Here is a 20,497-nt window from a genome sequence, read left to right on the forward strand (position 1 = left end):
CGCTTCAAGATGATTTTTAGATATTCAGCTGGTCAAAAGTGTCTTTGCATTACAGATTCACAGGTCATTAAGTTCATCGAACTTGAACTTTGGTATACAGCAAAAGTTAAAACATCTTTACATTAGCTTCTATTTTGTCTCTCCCACGTTCACATGCATATGAATAGAAGTGAATAGAACATGAAGTTTACTGTTGCTTCACCCTTAGTAAATAATAGATAACACAATAAACTACAAATGGACACCAGTTAGTGACGAGTAAAGTGTCTCGTTAAATTTGTTATCCTAATGTGTCTAACAATGCCACATTAGCATGACTCCATAAACAACACCAATTTTTACATCAATGCTCAATTCTGTAGTGTCACATGTGTACTTCCTGTCTATAGATTCTATACTGGGAGATGGACAATCAGAACGAAACAGAAAGATTTAAGATTCTCTTCCGGCCGGAAACCAACATGAGACTGAAAAACCTAACCAGTTACACATACTACATGGTGAAGCTATCTGCCTTCAACGCAGCGGGAGACGGTCCGTTCAGTGAGGCCAAAAGGGGGCGTACTCTTCAGGCAGGTAAGCTCCTGCACAAATCATCTCTACTGCCATTATATTCCCATTCACGTGTGATCCCAGCACCGCCCTCCAACCCGAGCACAAACCTACGTAGCTTTAATGGCTAAACTGTAAATCTGACCGCAGAGAGCGTGCCAAGGGCGATACGTCCACATCCATATTGTCTTCTTCTCCATGCATGAAAAACAAGCCGACACCTGATCATATTTTGCGGCATGTGGCGTTATATCACCATTGCATCACTCACATTAGCAATTCATGTGTTCCATGTTAAATCATTCAGTCTATAAATGTTGTCGGAATGGATTACGCTCAAGCGGGGAATGATTTGACCTCAGGCTCCACCTTGCTCAAATGGTGGGGAGGGGCTCTTTGCCCACATGTCACCTCAAAATAAACAATTTAAAAATTATTCAAATGGTCCTGATGTGACCTCATTTGTACAGACAGAGGAAAATCACCGCCTCTTCCTCACTTTGACATTTCCTGAAGCAACAAGCCGCACTTGCGTAACAGCTTTGCACAGCGGACAGCTAGCATTGCAAAATCAAAAGCATGTTAGTTATGCTCATATTATATTTGTTTCTGTTTATAATACGAACAGGTCTGACTCAGAATGAGCCGCATTTAAAGCTGTTATAATAGATAATGTATGCACGCCTGTGATCACATATTGGTTCAATTTTGTATTAATGCAATTAATAAATTGCTACAGTGTGTCACCTGGCAACCCTTAATGCCCAAGTTATACTAGTATCAACCCACTTAAATGGTAAATTAAATTGAATTGCTGCTTTAATTTAAGTTATGGAGTCATGCTTGTATTTAGACACTTTAATATAATCACTATTTTAAAAACATCAACATGTAATCTTCTTTTGTCTTTGCAGCCCCCAGTGCCCCCAGCTTCATCAGTTTCTCTGAGGTGACCAGCAGCACCCTTAATGTGTCCTGGGGGTTCCCGTTGTCACCCAACGGTGTGGTGGAGGGCTACAGGGTGGTATATGAGCCCACTGCCCCTATTCAAGGTCTGTCTGATTTCTCTATTACTGTGTTACTGCTGCAATGTTCTCGCTGAATTTCGCCATGTGCTTTGATTTAATGTTTGATCATTTTTTATGTTTTCAACCTGCATGGCAAGTTTTTCTTCTAACCTGTAGCTGACTTTGACAAAACTGCTTAGCTTTCATGTTTGTAGCACTGGCTGAATTTCTTTACATAACTGGCGTTGGCTATTTTGAGACTCTGCGTGGTTTGCTAGTGAGAAAATGTATTGAAGAAGCTGTTCAGACGAAAATTTTTACTTTGTCTTTATTTGAACTCCTTATTGATTTCTTTAAAGATATAAAGATGACGTTAGGCAGAACATCTATGCAGATATTTATAATGCCAAGCCTTCTGGAAGTCATACATTGATTTTTATATGTGGATTGAATCAACATTTAAGTTATAAATTACATTTTTGGTAACACTTTACTTGAAGGGGTGTTCATAAGACTGATATAACACCTTCATAATCATGACATGACGTTAACATGAAGGAGATTTTTTTATTAAGTGTCATTAATGTCATTTTTAATGCAAAGATGTTGTTATGACAACTTGACATTAACCAATACAACAAAGACAACATAACTGATCACTTTTTACCAGTGATACAAATTGAATTTATAATTAAGTGTTAATACTTTGTCATATACTTTTATAACAGCATCATAAATATTTTTCTTGACCTCAACTACAGTGGTAAAGTATAATCTTTTGACGTGTCTGTGGCGTTTTGTTAAGGTATTTAAAACTATTTGACAAAGTACTAACACTTTCTTAAAAAAAAAACATAATTTACTCACCACCATGTCATCCAAAATGTTGATGTCTTTCTTTGTTCAGTCGAGAAGAAATTATGTTTTGTGAGGAAAACGTTCCAGGATTTTTCTCATTTTAACGGACTTTAATGGACCCCAACACTTAACAATTTTAACGCAGTTTAAAATTGCAGTTTCAAAGGACTCTAAACAATCTCAAACGAGGCATAAGGGTCTTATCTAGCGAAACGATTGTCATTTTTGACAAGAAAAAAATGCACTTTTAAACCACAACTGCTCGTCTATTTCCAGTCCCGCGACATGCCAGCGCGACCCCACGCAATTGCGTAATGCCGTGGAAAGATCACGTGTTACATATATGAAACGCACATTTGCGGACCATTTTAAACACTAAACTGACACAAAGACATTAATTAGTATAACATTCGACATACAACAACGTCAGAACGGTCCTCTTCCTCCACACTTGTAAACACTGGGGCGTAGTTTTGCATACGTCATCCGTGACCTCTTGACATGATGACGTATTACGTGAGGACATGCTGGCACATCACAGGACCGGAGGAAGACGAGAAGCCGTGGTCCAAAAGTGCATTTGATTTTCTTGCCAAAACTGACCATCGTTTCGCTAGATAAGACCCTTATGCTTTGTTTGAGAGTCCTTTGAAACTGCAATTTTAAACTGCATTAAAGGAATAGTCCATTTTCTTAAAAGAAAAATCCAGATAATTTACTCACCACCATGTCATCCAAAATGTTGATGTCTTTCTTTGTTCAGTCGAGAAGAAATTATGTTTTTTGAGGAAAACATCGCAGGATTTTTCTAATTTTAATGGACTTTAATAGAGCCCAACATTTAATACTTAACTCAACACTTAACAGTTTTTTTCAACAGAGTTTCAAAGGACTAAAAACAATCCCAAACGAGGCATAAGGGTCTTATCTAGCGAAACGATTGTCATTTTTGACAAGAAAAATAAAACATATGTACTTTTAAACCACAACTTTTTGTCTAGGTCCGGTCCAGCGTGACCTAACGTAAATGCGTAGTAGTGACGTAGGGAGGTCACGTGTTACATATATAAAACGCACATTTGCGGATCATTTTAAACAATAAACTGACACAAAGACATTAATTAGTATCAGTTGACATACAACAATGTAGGAACGGTCCTCTTTCAAGACGCTTGTAAACACTGGGGCGGAGTTTCGCGTTCGTCCTCTGTGACCTGTTGACGTCATGATGTATTGCGTGGGGTCAGCTGGCGCATCACGACCGGATCTACATGACGAGAAGTTGTGCTTTAAAAGTGTATATTTGTTATTTTTCTTGTCAAAAATGACAATCGTTTTGCTAGATAAGACCCTTATGCCTCGTTTGGGATTGTTTATAGTCCTTTGAAACGTCGTTGAAAAAAACTGTTAAGTGTTGAGTTAAGTATTAAATGTTGGGCTTTATTAAAGTCCATTAAAATTAGAAAAATCCTGCAATGTTTTCCTAAAAAAACATAATTTCTTCTCGACTGAACAAAGAAAGACATCAACATTTTGGATGACATGGTGGTGAGTAAATAATCTGGATTTTTTTTAAGAAAATGGACTATTCCTTTAATGACATTTTAATGTAATGTTAACCCATAAAGCTAGGTAGGTTCTTAAGTTTGATAACTATCCTTGTCTATGACAGATTTATGACTGAAGTTATGATGTATTGGTTTATGTCAAGTTATCATAACAAAGACATCTCAAACAATGTCATCTTTGCATTAAAAATGACATAATTGAACAAATGACACTTAAAGACAGTTGTCATAAATGTGCATAAAATCTCCTTAATGTTTATGTCATGATGATGTTAATGTTTTTGTAAATGTTTCCAAGACTATATACAATGTTGTACGACATACATTCTTTTATATGTCTCAATCAGGTGTGACTAAAGTGGTAACTGTGGATATCCGTGGTAGCTGGCAGCGCTGGCTGAAGGTGCGAGACCTGACCAAGGGCGTCACCTACTGCTTCCGCATACAGGCCAAGACTATCGCATACGGACCAGAAGCGGAGGCCAACATCACAGCGGGGCCTATCAAAGGTGAACTATACATCCACGAACAAGTAAACTACTAAACATCAACAAAACTCTCCAGACATTCACATTACACATTCATCAACTAAGGAGTTTGGAAATCTTCAGTAGGCTCTGAAAAGGATGAATATCTCACAGTGGTGTACAGTAGACATTCGGTTTTGCTTCAAATCTTCACACAAAAGAGTTTTTCTCAGATCGTGCATGTTTTCCTCTCTGTGAAGGATCTCCTGGATCACCTGTAGAAATGTCCATCACAAAGACTGGCTCAATGCTAAACATCAATTGGACACCTGGGGAGACAGGAGCGGGTCATGTGACTGGCTACGTCATTGAAGCACGTCCCTCAGGTACACTTTTTTCACAAAATTTTCTCTGTACATATTGAATTTAGATGTGAGTTACATGAATAATAGTGAACGACTTTGCCTAAAGCCCAGAGTATAGTTTTTATGTGTGTTCAACCGCATACGCATGGTCTTGCAAATTATATTTTATTTGACTCATACGTATACACAGACGTTCGACGCATGCACATTGTGACAAAATGCAATCTACTGGGTTACATACTACATTCTCCTCCAATCGCGACATACGCAAACAATGTACGCAGGCCTTAGTGCTGCGTTCACACCAGCCGCGGTAGAAGCGTCAAGCGCGAGTGATTTCAATGTTAAGTCAATGTAAAGATGCGTTGACGCACGTCTGGAGATCTCGCGCCGCAAATGAGGCATTAAGCGCGGCACGGTAGACGCGATTTCGCCTCATTTGCGTGTTTAGTTTGCGCGAATTATGCGAATTGAGCGTTGCCGTGGGAAACGCGTAAGTTTAAAAATCTGAATTGCGTTAACCAATCAGGAGCTTGCTCTAGTAGTGACGTGATTACAGGAAGCGCGCAGAGTCGCAAAAGCCCATCACATGACGCAATTTTCCGTGTGAATGTCTCGAATGACTAGAATTTCACGCGCGGCTTTCATGCACGAATGAAGCGAGTAAACTCAAAATATTCAAGCGTCCAACTACACGCAAATAGCGCGTTTTTTCTGCCTCTACGCTTCTGGTGTGAACCCAAAAAATACAGTAGGCTACAGTTTGTGCACACTCTTCCGATTAAAAAAATTGCGTCACGCAGACCCTCAGGCACACGTAAAAAATGGATGCATAAGTCGTGCATGCGCCTACAGGTTAATGTAGTATGCATGCTCAGGAGATACATTGAATTTTGTCACAATGCGCATGTGTTGAACGTCTGTGAACACGTACAAGTTAAATAAACTATGCTTTGCAAGGATGTGCGTTCGAATGTGCATATGACTACACTCAGGGCTTTACATAAAACTGTATTTAATAAGAATACTGAAAACTTGTATGTGTTTTGGTCACTCATTTATACAACACCAGCATTTTGGGGGACAGAAAATGCAAACTAAAAACGAAAACGGGTTTTATAGTGCAAGTTGATAAAGAAAGAATACCATCTGTGCGTACACAACAAAAACGCAAATTTGTGAAAATGGTGACATCATCCGCACAAGCATTATGTTTTAAGACCTTTTTTTAGTCATTTTGATGATGCATGTGAACAAAGATTGTTTTTACAATATTGTCAACTTAATTTGATACATGCAAAAGTCAAAATTTTTTGTTTATTGTTGTTGTTGTAAATGCATCTGTCAAATGATTCTCTTCTTCGTGTTTATGTGACTTATCTGTCACCAAAACATATCAGACATCCTAAATAAACCTCTCATGGCAAATTTAATACTGAGCCAAAATCATTAGAGTGGATATAAATCACAACAGACGTTTCTTCCACGTAAGCAGTTTTATCTCTTTCATTTGATGCTCTCACACCACATTGATGGTCAGAACACAGTTTCATTTAATGCAGTGTTCATTTTAGACCCATATTGCAGCTGTTCATACTAGTAATAGTGTAAATGAGTTTATTAAATGAACATTTACCCGTACTCGCAGTTGTTACTGGTTTACATTAATGTAAAAGACCTTTCCATGCCATCATGATTATATTCCCATTGAACAGCGTCACATGTTGGCTAATGAAACAGCTGCTAGCCCCTCGTGTTTTCAGCATTTGCTAAGCAAATGTAATGGGACCCAATAATGAACTTTGTGCCTTCAACCACACAATACTATTTTCACTGAACGTGACTTTTTTTTGTCTGCACAGATGAGGGACTGTGGGATACTTTTGTGCGCCACTTGCCTCCCACCAGCACCTCTCACTCTGTGAGTCTGGACCGTCTCAGACAGGGCATCAGCTACCAGTTTAGAGTACTGGCCATCAATGAGTTTGGCTACGGTGAGCCTAGTGCGCCCTCTGCTGCTATGTCAGGTAACTTGCACTTTCCTCATGACTTCGGTGATGAGTCATCATGAAAACTCAGTATTGCATCAGTGTCTAGATTGTTTAGGTTAAATGTGAACTCCATGTGATAATCATCCGAACTTTATCCACATCTTCTCAAAGATTTTTCATTTTTTGGCTTTTCAGTTATGTTTTACTGAAATATCAAGTTCATCTCAAGGACTCTTCAACAAAAAAGTCGCAATGTCGACCACACTAAAGCTCCAAAAGTATCAAAAGATTATATTATTAAAAACTATTGCATAGCGTGTAGGTAATGTTTCGAGCATGCAGGCTCTTTATAAGACCAATAAACACCACTGATATGCCAATATTTATAGACCTATCTCCAAGTAATCAAATGTCACATGATCATACAATGTTCTCAGAGGTCACAATAATGGCATTAACCAATTAAAAAAAAAAAAAAAGACAACAAAAAGGAACTAGATATTAAAGTTTGAAGACAAACTTTATGTTGGCTTGAAAAAGCGTAGCTTGAACGTTTAAAACGGTTTGACAGAAGTTTAGTTTAGTAGGCTATCTGGCTGTTAGGATGTTTAAGTATGAAGGTAGCATGATTAGCATGAAGCTAACATGATGCTAGCATGATTAGCATGAAGCTAGCATGATGCTAGCATGATTAGCATGAAGCTAGCATGATGCTAGCATGATTAGCATGAAGCTAGCATGATGATAGCATGATTAGCATGAAGCTAGCATGATGCTAGCATGATTAGCATGAAGCTAGCATGAAGCTAGCATGATGCTAACATGATTAGCATGAAGCTAGCATAATGCTAGCTTGATTAGCATGAAGCTAGCATGATGCTAGCGTGATTAGCATGAAGCTAGCATGATGCTAGCGTGATTAGCATGAAGCTAGCATGATGTTAGCATGATTAGCATGAAGCTAGCATGATGCTAGCATGATTAGCATGAAGCTAGCATGATGCTAGCATGATTAGCATGAAGCTAGCATTATGTTAGCATGAAGCTAGCATGATGCTAGCATGATTAGCATGAAGGTAGCATGATGCTAGCATGATTAGCATGAAGCTAGCATGATGCTAGCATGATTAGCATGATGCTAGCATGATTAGCATGAAGCTAGCATGATGTTAGCATGATTAGCATGAAGCTAGCATGATGCTAGCATGATTAGCATGAAGCTAGCATGATTAGCATGAAGCTAGCATGATGCTAGCATGATTAGCATGAAGCTAGCATGATGCTAGCATGATTAGCATGAAGCTAGCATGATTAGCATGAAGCTAGCATGATGCTAGCATGATTAGCATGAAGCTAGCATGATGTTAATATGATTAGCATAAAGCTAGCATGATGTTAGCATGAAACTAGCATGATTCTAGCATGATTAGCATGGAGCTAGCATGATTCTAGCATGATTAGCATGAAGCTAGCATGATTCTAGCATGATTAGCATGAAGCTAGCATGATGCTAGCATGATTAGCATGAAGCTAGCATGAGGCTACCATGATTAGCATGAAGTAAGCATAAGGTTAGCATGATTAGCATGAAGCTAGCATGATTTAACGTGAAGCTAGCATGATTAGCATGATGCTAACATGATTAGCATGACGCTAGCACTATTTGGCGTGCAGCTAACAAGATTTAACATGAAGCTAACATGATTTAGCATGAAGTTAGCAAGATTTATTATGAAATTAGCATAAAGCTAGCATAAAACTAGCATGAAGCTAGTATGACTTAGCATGGAGCTAGCATGAAGCTAACATGACCCAAAGACCCAACCCCCATGTCTCTATGATGTTCAGATCCAAAGATATAAGGCTTTGTTTATTATGTTGCTAGGGTGCTCATATTTGGTTGCTAGGGGTGTGGCTTAATGCCTCAATAAGAATCCTATTAAGACTGATTGGATGCCTGAGTAAAATGAGCCCACCCCTATGTCTCTATGACACTCTGGTGCAAAGATATCCATCTGGGCTTTTTATAATGGTAGTCTATGGGAGATGTTGCTAGGGTACCCAAAATTGTTGCTAGGGGCGTGACCTAATAGCTCTGGGGCAATCCTAAGAGACTGATTGGATGACTGAGTAAGATGAGCCCACCCCCATGTCTCTACGACACTCTAAAGTAAAGATATTCCATCTGGGACGCTTTCATTCCCTTATATGGGCATGTTTCCTGCCCCATTATAAGTCAATGGGAAATTTTGGGGGCCTCTTACACCCCAGGGGTATAGCTTACACCCCATTGTGATGTATGTTCTTACACAGCCTGTCAGCCTCCTTAAATGTGGTAAGCCACAAGTTTCTACAAGTTTCTCACTCACAGCTATGACCCGTCAAAGTTTGTCTCAATGTTAAGTCAATGGAAATTTTGGGGTGTTCGAGCCCCCCGTTTAGGAATTCGGAAGGTCCCATCAGTTAGAAAAGATATAGCACACTCCGTCAGACCAGTCTGAAGGTCCGTGGAAAATTTGGTGCATGTAGCTTGAAAGCTCTAGGACGAGTTACTGTTCGTAATTTTGGTCTCAGAAAAAGAATAATAATAACTAGATAGAAAAGTTTGTTGACAAACTTTATGTTGGCTTGACAAAGCCTGGCCTGAACGTTAAAAACTGTTTGACAGAAGTTTAGTTTAGTAGGCTATCTGGCTGTTAGTATGTTTAAGTATGAAGCTAGCCTGATTTAGCATGAAGCTAGCATGATTAGCCTGAAGCTAGCATGAAGGTAACATGATTAGCATGAAGCTAGCATGATGCTAACATGAAATAGCATGAAGCTAGCATGATGCTAACATGAAATAGCATGAAGCTAGCATGATGCTAACATGAATTAGCATGAAGCTAGCATGAAGCTAACATGATTAGCATGAAGCTAGCATCAAGTTAGCATGATTAGCATGAAGCTAGCATGATGCTAACATGAATTAGCATGAAGTTAGCATGATGGTAACATGAATTAGCATGAAGCTAGCATGATGCTAACATGAATTAGCATGAAGCTAGCATGAAGCTAACATGAATTAACATGAAGCTAGCATGATGCTAACATGAATTAGCATGAAGCTAGCATGATGCTAACATGAATTAGCATGAAGCTAGCATGATGCTAACATGAATTAACATGAAGCTAGCATGATGTTAACATGATGCTAACATGAAGCTAGCATGATGCTAACATGAATTAGCATTATGCTAACATGAATTAGCATGAAGCTAGCATGATGCTAACATGAATTAGCATGATGCTAACATGAATTAGCATGAAGCTAGCATGATGCTAACATGAATTAGCATGAAGTTAGCATGAAGCTAGCATGATGCTAACATGAATTAGCATGAAGCTAGTATGATGCTAACATGAATTAGCATGATGTTAACATGAATTAGCATGAAGCTAGCATGATGCTAACATGAATTAGCATGAAGCTAGCATGATGCTAACATGAATTAGCATGAAGTTAGCATGAAGCTAACATGATTAGCATGAAGCTAGCATCAAGTTAGCATGATTAGCATGAAGCTAGCATGATGCTAACATGAATTAGCATGAAGTTAGCATGATGCTAACATGAATTAGCATGAAGCTAGCATGATGCTAACATGAATTAGCATGAAGCTAGCATGAAGCTAACATGAATTAACATGAAGCTAGCATGATGCTAACATGAATTAGCATGAAGCTAGCATGATGCTAACATGAATTAGCATGAAGCTAGCATGATGCTAACATGAATTAACATGAAGCTAGCATGATGTTAACATGATGCTAACATGAAGCTAGCATGATGCTAACATGAATTAGCATGATGCTAACATGAATTAGCATGAAGCTAGCATGATGCTAACATGAATTAGCATGATGCTAACATGAATTAGCATGAAGCTAGCATGATGCTAACATGAATTAGCATGAAGTTAGCATGAAGCTAGCATGATGCTAACATGAATTAGCATGAAGCTAGTATGATGCTAACATGAATTAGCATGATGTTAACATGAATTAGCATGAAGCTAGCATGATGCTAACATGAATTAGCATGAAGCTAGCATGATGCTAACATGAATTAGCATGAAGTTAGCATGATGTTAACATGAATTAGCATTAAGCTAGCATGATGCTAACATGAATTAGCATGAAGCTAGCATGAAGCTTACATGAATTAGCATGAAGCTAGCATGATGCTAACATGAATTAGCATGAAGATAGCATGATGCTAACATAAATTAGCATGAAGCTAGCATGATGCTAACATGAATTAGCATTAAGCTAGCATGATGTTAACATAAATTAGCTTGAAGCTAGCATGATGTTAACATGAATTAGCATGAAGCTAGCATGATGCTAACATGAATAAGCATGAAGTTAGCAAGATTTATTATGAAATTAGCATAAAGCTAGCATGAAACTAGCATGAAGCTAGTATGACTTAGCTTGAAGCTATCATGAAGCTAACATGACCAAGAGACCCAACCCCTATGTCTCTATGATGTTTGGATCCAGAGATATAAGGCTTTGTTTATTATGTTGCTAGGGTGCTCATATTTGGTTGCTAAGGGCGTGGCTTAATAGCTCAATAAGAATCCTTAGAGACTGATTGGATGCCTGAGTAAAATGAGCCCACCCCCATGTCTCTGTGACACTGTGCTGCAAAGATATCCATCTGGGCATTTTATAATGGAAGTCTATGGGAGATGTTGCTAGGGTGCCCAAAAATGGTTGCTAGGGGCGTGGCTTAATTGCTATGGGATGATCCAGAGAGACTGATTGGATGCCTGAGTAAAATGAGCCCACCCCCATGTCTCTATGACACTGTAAAGCGAAGATATTCCATCTGGAACGTTTTTATTCCCTTATATGGGCGTGTTTCCTGCCCCGTTATAAGTCAATGGGGAATTTTGGGGGCCTCCTCCACCCCAGGGGTGAAACTTACACCCCAATGTGATGTATGTTCTTACAGAGCCTGCCAGCCTCTGCAAATGTGGTAACACACAAGTTTGTACAAATTTCTCGCTTGCAGCTATGACCCGTCAAAGTTTGTCGCAATGTTAAGTCAATGGAAAATTTGGGGTGTTTGAGCGCCCCGTTTAGGAATTCGGTAGGTCCCATCAGTTAGAAAAGGCATAGCACCTATCTACGGACCAGTCTTAAAAGTTTTGTAAAGTTTTGTGGGTGTAGCTTGAAAGCTCTAGGAGGAGTTACAATTGGTAAAAAGTATGAACAGAAGAAGAATAATAATAATAATAAGCTTAGATCGAAGAACAGTATGTTGGCTTTTTCAAGCCAACATAATAATAACTAGATAGGTACATTTCCTGAAGAAAATGTGAGTGGTGCTTGCCGTGGCAAAATTCTGGGGAACATATATGATTATACTCCAAGCCAAAAGTAAAACGATCCAACTCCCGTGTCTCTACGATGTTCTGATGCGGAGATATAAGGCTATGTTTATCCGGTTGCTAGGGTATTGTATTTGGTTGCTAGGGGGAAAATTGGCATCCACTAGTGAATACCCTCCGAGTGATGAGTCAAATGGTCCAACCCCCGTGTCTCTACGATATTCTGCTGCGGAGATATAAGGCTTTGTTTACACTGTTGCTAGGGTACTGTATTTGGTTGCTAGGGGGAAAATTGCCATCCACTGGTGATTACACTCCAAGTCACAAGTCAAACGGTCCAACCCCCGTGTGTCTACGATGTTCTGATGCGGAGATATAAGGCTTTGTTTACTCTGTTGCTAGGGTACTGTATTTGGTTGCTAGGGAAAAAATGGCATCCACTAGTGATTACCCTCCGAGTCATGAGTCAAACGGTCCAACCCCCGTGTCTCTACGATGTTCTGATGCAGAGATATAAGGCTTTGTTTACTCTGTTGCTAGGGTACTGTATTTGGTTGCTAGGGGAAAAAATGGCATCCACTAGTGATTACCCTCCAAGTCACAAGTCAAACGGTCCAACCCCCGTGTCTCTACGATGTTCTGATGCGGAGATATAAGGCTTTGTTTACTCTGTTGCTAGGGTACTGTATTTGGTTGCTAGGGAAAAAATGGCATCCACTAGTGATTACCCACCGAGTCACGAGTCAAACGGTCCAACCCCCGTGTCTCTACGATGTTCTGATGCGGAGATATAAGGCTTTGTTTACACTGTTGCTAGGGAACTGTATTTGGTTGCTAGGGGGAAAATTGGCATCCCATAATGATTACACGCTGAGTCACGAATCAAACGGTCCAACCCCCGTGTCTCTACAATGTTCTGATGTGGAGATATAAGGCTTTGTTTACTCTGTTGCTAGGGTACTGTATTTGGTTGCTAGGGAAAAAATTGGCATCCCATAATGATTACAAGCTGAGTCACGAGTCAAACTGTCCAACCCCCGTGTCTCTACGATGTTCTGATGCGGATATATAAGGCTTTGTTTACTCTGTTGCTAGGGTACTGTATTTGGTTGGTAGGGAAAAAATTGGCATCCCATAATGATTACAAGCTGAGTCACGAATCAAACGGTCCAACCCCCGTGTCTCTACGATGTTCTGATGCGGATATATAAGGCTTTGTTTACTCTGTTGCTAGGGTACTGTATTTGGTTGCTAGGGGCGTGGCTTGGGAATGGCCAATAATGTGCCCAATTGTTACACACCTAGTCACAAGTAAAACGGTCCAACCCCCGTGTCTCTACGATGTTCTGATGCCGAGATATAACTGTTTGAATTTTATGTTGCTAGGGTGCTCAAAAGTGGTTGCTAGGGGCGTGGCTTAGTAAGTCTTTAAGGATCCTGAGAGACTGATTGGATGCCTGAGTAAAATGAGCCCACCCCCATGTCTCTGTGACACTGTGGTGCAAAGATATCCATCTGGGAATTTTATAATGGCAGTCTATGGGATAGGTTGCTAGGGTGCCCAAAATGGTTGCTAGGGTGAACTTACACCCCATTGTGGGGGACGTCCTGAAAGAGTCTAGCACCCTCTTCAAATGTTGTGACCCACATGTTTCTACGAAATCCTCGCTCGGACCTATGACCCGTCAAAATTTTTCGCAATGTTAAGTCTATGGGATTTTCGCCCATTGACTTTGAATGGGAAATTTCGGGTGCCTCTTACACCCCAGGGGTACAAGGTATACCCCATTGTGATGTATGTTCGTAAAGAGCCTACCACACTCTTCAAATGTTGTAACCCACATGTTCCTACAAAATCCTCGAGCAGAGCTATGACCCTTCAAAGTTCGGCGCAATGTTAAGTCAATGGGATTTTTCGGGTGGTTTTTCGCCCCCATTTCGAAAACCCTGCACCCGATTGCTTAAAAAAGATATAGCCCGCGTCCCCTCAATAATACGATCAAGTTGATCCCTCTTTTATGGCTCTACGACAAACCGTGCGGGACGAGTTACGCGCCGAAATTTTGTGCAGACATAAGAATAAAGATATAATAATAACTAGATATTAAAGTTTGAAGACAAACTTTATGTTGGCTTGAAAAAGCGTAGCTTGAACGTTTAAAACGGTTTGACAGAAGTTTAGTTTAGTATGCTATCTGGCTGTTAGAATGTTTAAGTATGAAGGTAGCATGATTTAGCATGATGTTAACATGATAAACATGAAGCTGGCATGATGCTAGCATGATTAGCATGAAGCTAGCATGATGTTAGCATGATTAGCATGATTAGCATGATGCTAGCATGATGCTAGCATGACTAGCATGAAGCTAACATAATGCTAGCATGATTAGCATGAAGCTAGCATGATTAGCATGAAGCTAGCATGATGCTAGCTTGATTAGCATGAAGCTAGCATGATGCTAGCATGATTAGCATGAAGCTAACATGATGCTAGCATGATTAGCATGAAGCTAGCATGATGCTAGCATGATTAGCATGAAGCTAGCATGATGTTAGCATGAATAGAATGAAGCTAGCATGATGTTAGCATGATTAGCATGAAGCTAGCATGATTAACATGAAGCTAGCATGATGCTAGCATGATTAGCATGAAGCTAGCATGATGCTTGCATGATTAGCATGAAGCTAGCATGATTAGCATAAAGCTAGCATGATGCTAGCATGATTAGCATGAAGCTATCATGATGCTAGCATGATTAGCATGAAGCTATCATGATGCTAGCATGATTAGCATGAAGCTATCATGATGTTAGCATGATTAGCATGAAGCTAGCATGATTAGCATGAAGCTAACATGATGCTAACATGATTAGCATGAGGCTAGCATGATGCTAGCATGATTAGCATGAAGCTAGCATGATGCTAGCATGATTAGCATGAAGCTATAATGATGCTAACATGATTAGCATGAAGCTATCATGATGCTAGCATGATTAGCATGAAGCTAGCATGATGTTAGCCTGATTAGCATGAAACTAACATGATGCTAACATGATTAACATGAAGCTGGCATGATGTTAACATGATTAGCATGAAGCTAGCATGATTCTAGCATGACTAGTATGAAGCTAGCATGACTAGCATGAAGCTAGCATGATGCTAGCATGATAAGCATCAAGCTAGCATGATGCTAGCATGATTAGCATGAAGCTAGCATGATGCTAGCATGATTAGCATGAAGCTAGTATGATGTTAGCATGATTAGCATGAAGCTAGCGTGATGTTAGCATGATTAGCACGAAGCTAGCATGAAGCTAGCATGATACTAGCATTATTAGCATGAAGGTAGCATGATTTTAGCATGATTAGCATGAAGCTAGCATGATGTTAGCATGATTAGCATGAAGCTAGCATGATGTTAGCATGATTAGCATGATGTTAGCATGATGTTAGCATGATTAGCATGAAGCTAGCATGAGGCTAGCATGATTAGCATGAAGCTAGCATGAGGCTTACATGATTAACATGAAGCTAGCATGATGTTAACATGATTAGCATGAAGCTAGCATGATTTAACATGAAGCTAGCATGATTAACATGATGCTAACATGATTAGCATGAAGCTAGCTCTATTTAGCCTGAAGCTAACATGATTTAGCATGAAGTTAGCAAGATATATTGTGAAATTAGCATAAAGCTAGCATGAAACTAGCATGAAGCTAGTATGACTAAGCATTAAGCTAGCATGAAGCTAACATGACCCAAAGACCCAACCCCCATGTCTCTATGATGTTCAGATCCAGAGATATAAGGCTTTGTTTGTTATGTTGCTAGGGTGTTCATATTTGGTTGCTAGGGGCGTGGCTTAATACCTCAATAAGAATCCTATTAAGACTGATTGGATGCCTGAGTAAAATGAGCCCACCCCTATGTCTCTATGACACTCTGGTGCAAAGATATCCATCTGGGCTTTTTATAATGGTAGTCTATGGGAGATGTTGCTAGGGTACCCAAAATTGTTGCTAGGGGCGTGGCTTAATAGCTCTGGGGCAATCCTAAGAGACTGATTGGATGATTGAGTAAAATGAGCCCACCCCCATGTCTCTACGACACTCTAAAGTAAAGATATTCCATCTGGGACGCTTTCATTCCCTTATATGGGCACGTTTCCTGCCCCATTATAAGTCAATGGAAAAATTTGGGGGGCCTCTTACACCCCAGGGGTATAGCTTACACCCCATTGTGATGTATGTTCTTACAGAGCCTGTCAGCCTCCTTAAATGTGGTAAGCCACAAGTTTCTACAAGTTTCTCACTCACAGCTATGACCCGTCAAAGTTTGTCTCAATGTTAAGTCAATGGAAATTTTGGGGTGTTCGAGCCCCCCGTTTAGGAATTCGGAAGGTCCCATCAGTTAGAAAAGATATAGCACACTCCGTCAGACCAGTCTGGAGGTCCGTGGAAAATTTGGTGCATGTAGCTTGAAAGCTCTAGGACGAGTTAGTGTTCGTAATTTTGGTCTCAGAAAAAGAATAATAATAAGTTTAAAAGCAATAACAGTATGTTGGCTTTTTCAAAGCCAACATAATAATAATATCCCCGCACAATAGTAATAGTGATGCCTTGCATAAATGCAAGCACCACTAATAATAATAAGTTTAATAGCAATAACAGTATGTTGGCTTTTTCAAAGCCAACATAATAATACATTTGTCCATCTTTCAGACGAACACAATTTGAGTTCTTTAAGTAAATGTCCTGGCTCTTCCAAGCTTTATACCAATAGAAAGTAGATGTAATACACTCACCTAAAGGATTATTAGGAACACTTATACTGTGTTTGACCCCCTTTCGCCTTCAGAACTGCCTCAATTCTACGTGGCATTGATTCAACGAGGTGCTGAAAGCATTCTTTAGAAATGTTGCCCATATTGATAGGATAGCATTGTGTAGTTGATGGAGATTTGTGGGATGCACATCCAGGGTACGAAGCTCCCGTTCCACCACATCCCAAAGATGCTCCATTGGGTTGAGATCTGGTGACTGTGGGGGCCATTTTAGTACAGTGAACTCATTGTCATGTTCAAGAAACCAATTTGAAATGATTTGAGCTTTGTGACATGGTGCATTATCCTGCTGAAAGTAGCCATCAGAGGATGGGTACATGGTGGTCATAAAGGGATGGACATGGACAGAAACAATGCTTAGGTATGCCATGGCATTTAAACAATGCCAAGAAAACATTCCCTACACCATTACACCACTACCACCAGCCTGCACAGTGGTAACAAGGCATGATGGATCCATGTTCTCATTCTGTTTAGGCCAAATTCTGACTCTACGATCTGAATGTCTCAACAGAAACATTTTTCCAGTCTTCAACTGTCCAATTTTGGTGAGCTCGTGCAAATTGTAGCCTCTTTTTCCTATTTGTAGTGGAGATGAGTGGTACCCGGTGGGGTCTTCTGCTGTTGTAGCCCATCCGCCTCAAGGTTGTGCGTGTTGTGGCTTCACAAATGCTTTGCTGCATACCTCGGTTGTAATGAGTGGTTATTTCAGTCAAAGATGCTCTTCTATCAGCTTGAATCAGTCGGCCCCTTTTCCTCTGACCTCTAGCATCAACAAGGCATTTTCGCCCACAGGACTGCCGCATACTGGATGTTTTTCCCTTTTCACACCATTCTTTGTAAACCTTAGAAATGGTTGTGCATGAAAATCCCAGTAACTAACAACAACCATACCACACTCAAAATTGCTTAAATCACCTTTCTTTTCCATTCTGACATTCAGTTGGGAGTTCAGGAGATTGTCTTGACCAGGTCCACACCCCTAAATGCATTAAAGCAACAGCCATGTGATTGGTTGATTAGATAATTGCATTAATGAGAAATTGAACAGGTGTTCCTAATTATCCTTTAGGTGAGTGTAGTTAAAGTTTTAAATATGGATATTTTTTACAAAATCCCATCGATTACCCTCAGAAGGTCTTTATTAACCCCCTGGAGCTGTGTGGATTGCTTAAGTGAGAGATGCACTTTTTTGGGCTTGAAAGTCGTGGACCTTGTTTTTTACTGTTATGCTTGGAAGAGCAAGGACATTTTCTAGAATAACTCAAATTGTGTTCATTTGAAAGATGATGGACATTTGTATCTTGGATGGCTTGAATGTGAGTAAATCATGGGGTCATTTTCTTTTTTTCTTTTTTTTTGCCGAACTATCACTTTTAAGACAATTGCTAACATAAAGTAAGAGTATAGACAGAGCTATAACATGAGGGTAGGCCCATATACTGTAGAATAGGTCACTTTATTTGCTATTTAAAGCATTTGATAAAAATGTTTTAGTTTGTATATACATATTTGTATTTAAAGGACACCTATTGTCTGATTCACGATTTTTCATTTCCTTTGGTGTGTATTAGTACATCTTAACAATATGCAAAAGGTACAAACCCCAAAGTAAACGATGACGCAAGTTATCGTCTCCAACGTAAATCTCTTTTCTTGGACTACAACGAACACATGGATTGTAGGCAACAGTTTACTACCCGGGATTGGTGATGTAGACAAGACCGACATTATCATAATTCCTCCTGCTTTGACTCACAACCTGTAAGTTAACTCCTGTTAGCATTGCATTGTGAGCAAATCATTCAAACATGGTAAGAAGCGTCACATTTCCAGCTGATGTCAGAGGTATTCAGGCCAATCACAATGTACAGATTAGCTGGCCAATCAGGGACACGGCGCTTTTCAAATTGTGCATTTCAGGAAGAGTGAAATCTGGTGCTACAAAAATGCACGGTATGTGGAAAATAATGTGTTTTTTTAAACCATAAACCAAGTGAACACATTGTATTATACCAAATACACAAAATAACATTGTTTTTAGCTTTGTGATTTTGTATTACAAATAAAGTGATTTTGAGGAGCACACCGTTAAGATCTCTTAAATGTAAAGATCACTGAAGGAAAAGCAGAAATATGTGTTTTATTTCCATTCAGTCTCATTGCTGTGTTGGCCAAAGCATCGTTTTTTATGATTTTAATTTCCTACAGTCTTGGCTACTCTTTGGACTCATTCGCTATTATAAATATTTACCTCAAGAGATTACCTTGTTTTCATGTGACATCCTGTGGTGAAGCAACCACGATCAGAATTTGTAGTTCATGGACTATGAACAGTCAACATCCTTATCAGAGATGATACAAGCCATTTCTGTTTTTACTCTATATGGAGAGTTAATAAACGAAGGCGAGGTCATTTCTAATTCTGAAGCCTTATAAGGAACCTCGGGCACTGCAGGTTTATATTTTGGACAAATATAGTCAAGACCGTTTTATCTCTGAATGTTGCACCTGAGATAAAATCATAATACTGTTGAAAGGCCTGACGAGATGTAATATGTGACCCAGTTTTTACATTAACACATGAAGATCATTCTGTAAAAATATAACCTTGATATCTTCAATATTAACTTTGATGCTCCAAATGTTATAATTTGGTTATGAGACTTTAGCCTGGATTTCACAGAGAGGGTCACATATCACAACAGTATAGGAATGACATTTCTTAAAGCCACACCAAAGAGGTTTTTTTACCTTAAAATAACGTTTCCAAAAAAAAACGTTTCTGTCGTTCATCCACTCAAAACAGGCTGAACGGCACTTTCACATTCGCTTTGCAGCCCTCTATCGCCCAAAACCGCACTAAAGAAGTTTCCAACCATCGGGTTGCGGTCCTGTAGTTCGAGTGAAAACTACAAAAACTTGCTTTACGGCAGACCTAAAATCCAATCAGAGCCAGCTTTGCTGCAGTAGGCTAAATTATTTACGATAGTGGTAATGGACAGTTCCGCTTCCAACCTGTAGGGGGAGCAAAGAGCAAAAACTCTTTAGTGTTGCTTTAAAGCCATTCAATAGACGAATGCACTTTATTAAGAAGCCAGTCCTTTATAAATCAATATATAAAATTATGAACTACTTATGGTAATAGCGTAATTGTGAATCAACCATTATTTCGAAAACTAATCAGTCTGAAAAGTGCTCAAGTGGTTTTAATTGATGATATTAAATCTGAGTTATGATTCATCATCAGTTCAATTCCAACCTTGATAAAAGCACCAAGCAAAATCTGAATTTGAAAGCAAGATCGCAATGTTATCATAAAAAGCTGTGTGAAAAAAATACAAATGGCTTCTAATCTGTCTTTATCTCCATGTATTTTTCTTTTGACAAAGCGTGTGATGTTGCTTCAGCAGGTCATTAATGCGGCGTGGTAAAAGTCCTGGAGCTGTGTTTGCGAATGAA

At 39.4% G+C, this 20,497-nt stretch overlaps 1 protein-coding gene across 3 annotated transcripts in view; it reads left to right on the forward strand.

The window, feature by feature from the left end:
- Positions 1 to 20,497, forward strand: part of sdk1a (sidekick cell adhesion molecule 1a) — a 408,423-nt gene that overhangs the window by 383,196 nt on the left and 4,730 nt on the right. For all 3 annotated transcript variants that reach the window (XM_073857057.1, XM_073857058.1, XM_073857059.1), the window contains 5 exons: positions 390 to 576; positions 1,467 to 1,604; positions 4,333 to 4,494; positions 4,713 to 4,838; positions 6,680 to 6,844. In XM_073857057.1, coding sequence (XP_073713158.1) covers positions 390 to 576; positions 1,467 to 1,604; positions 4,333 to 4,494; positions 4,713 to 4,838; positions 6,680 to 6,844 — 778 coding nt within the window. The remainder of the gene's footprint in view (positions 1 to 389; positions 577 to 1,466; positions 1,605 to 4,332; positions 4,495 to 4,712; positions 4,839 to 6,679; positions 6,845 to 20,497) is intronic.

This window comes from Misgurnus anguillicaudatus, chromosome 19, assembly GCF_027580225.2.
Source record: "Misgurnus anguillicaudatus chromosome 19, ASM2758022v2, whole genome shotgun sequence".
NCBI lineage: Eukaryota > Metazoa > Chordata > Actinopteri > Cypriniformes > Cobitidae > Misgurnus > Misgurnus anguillicaudatus.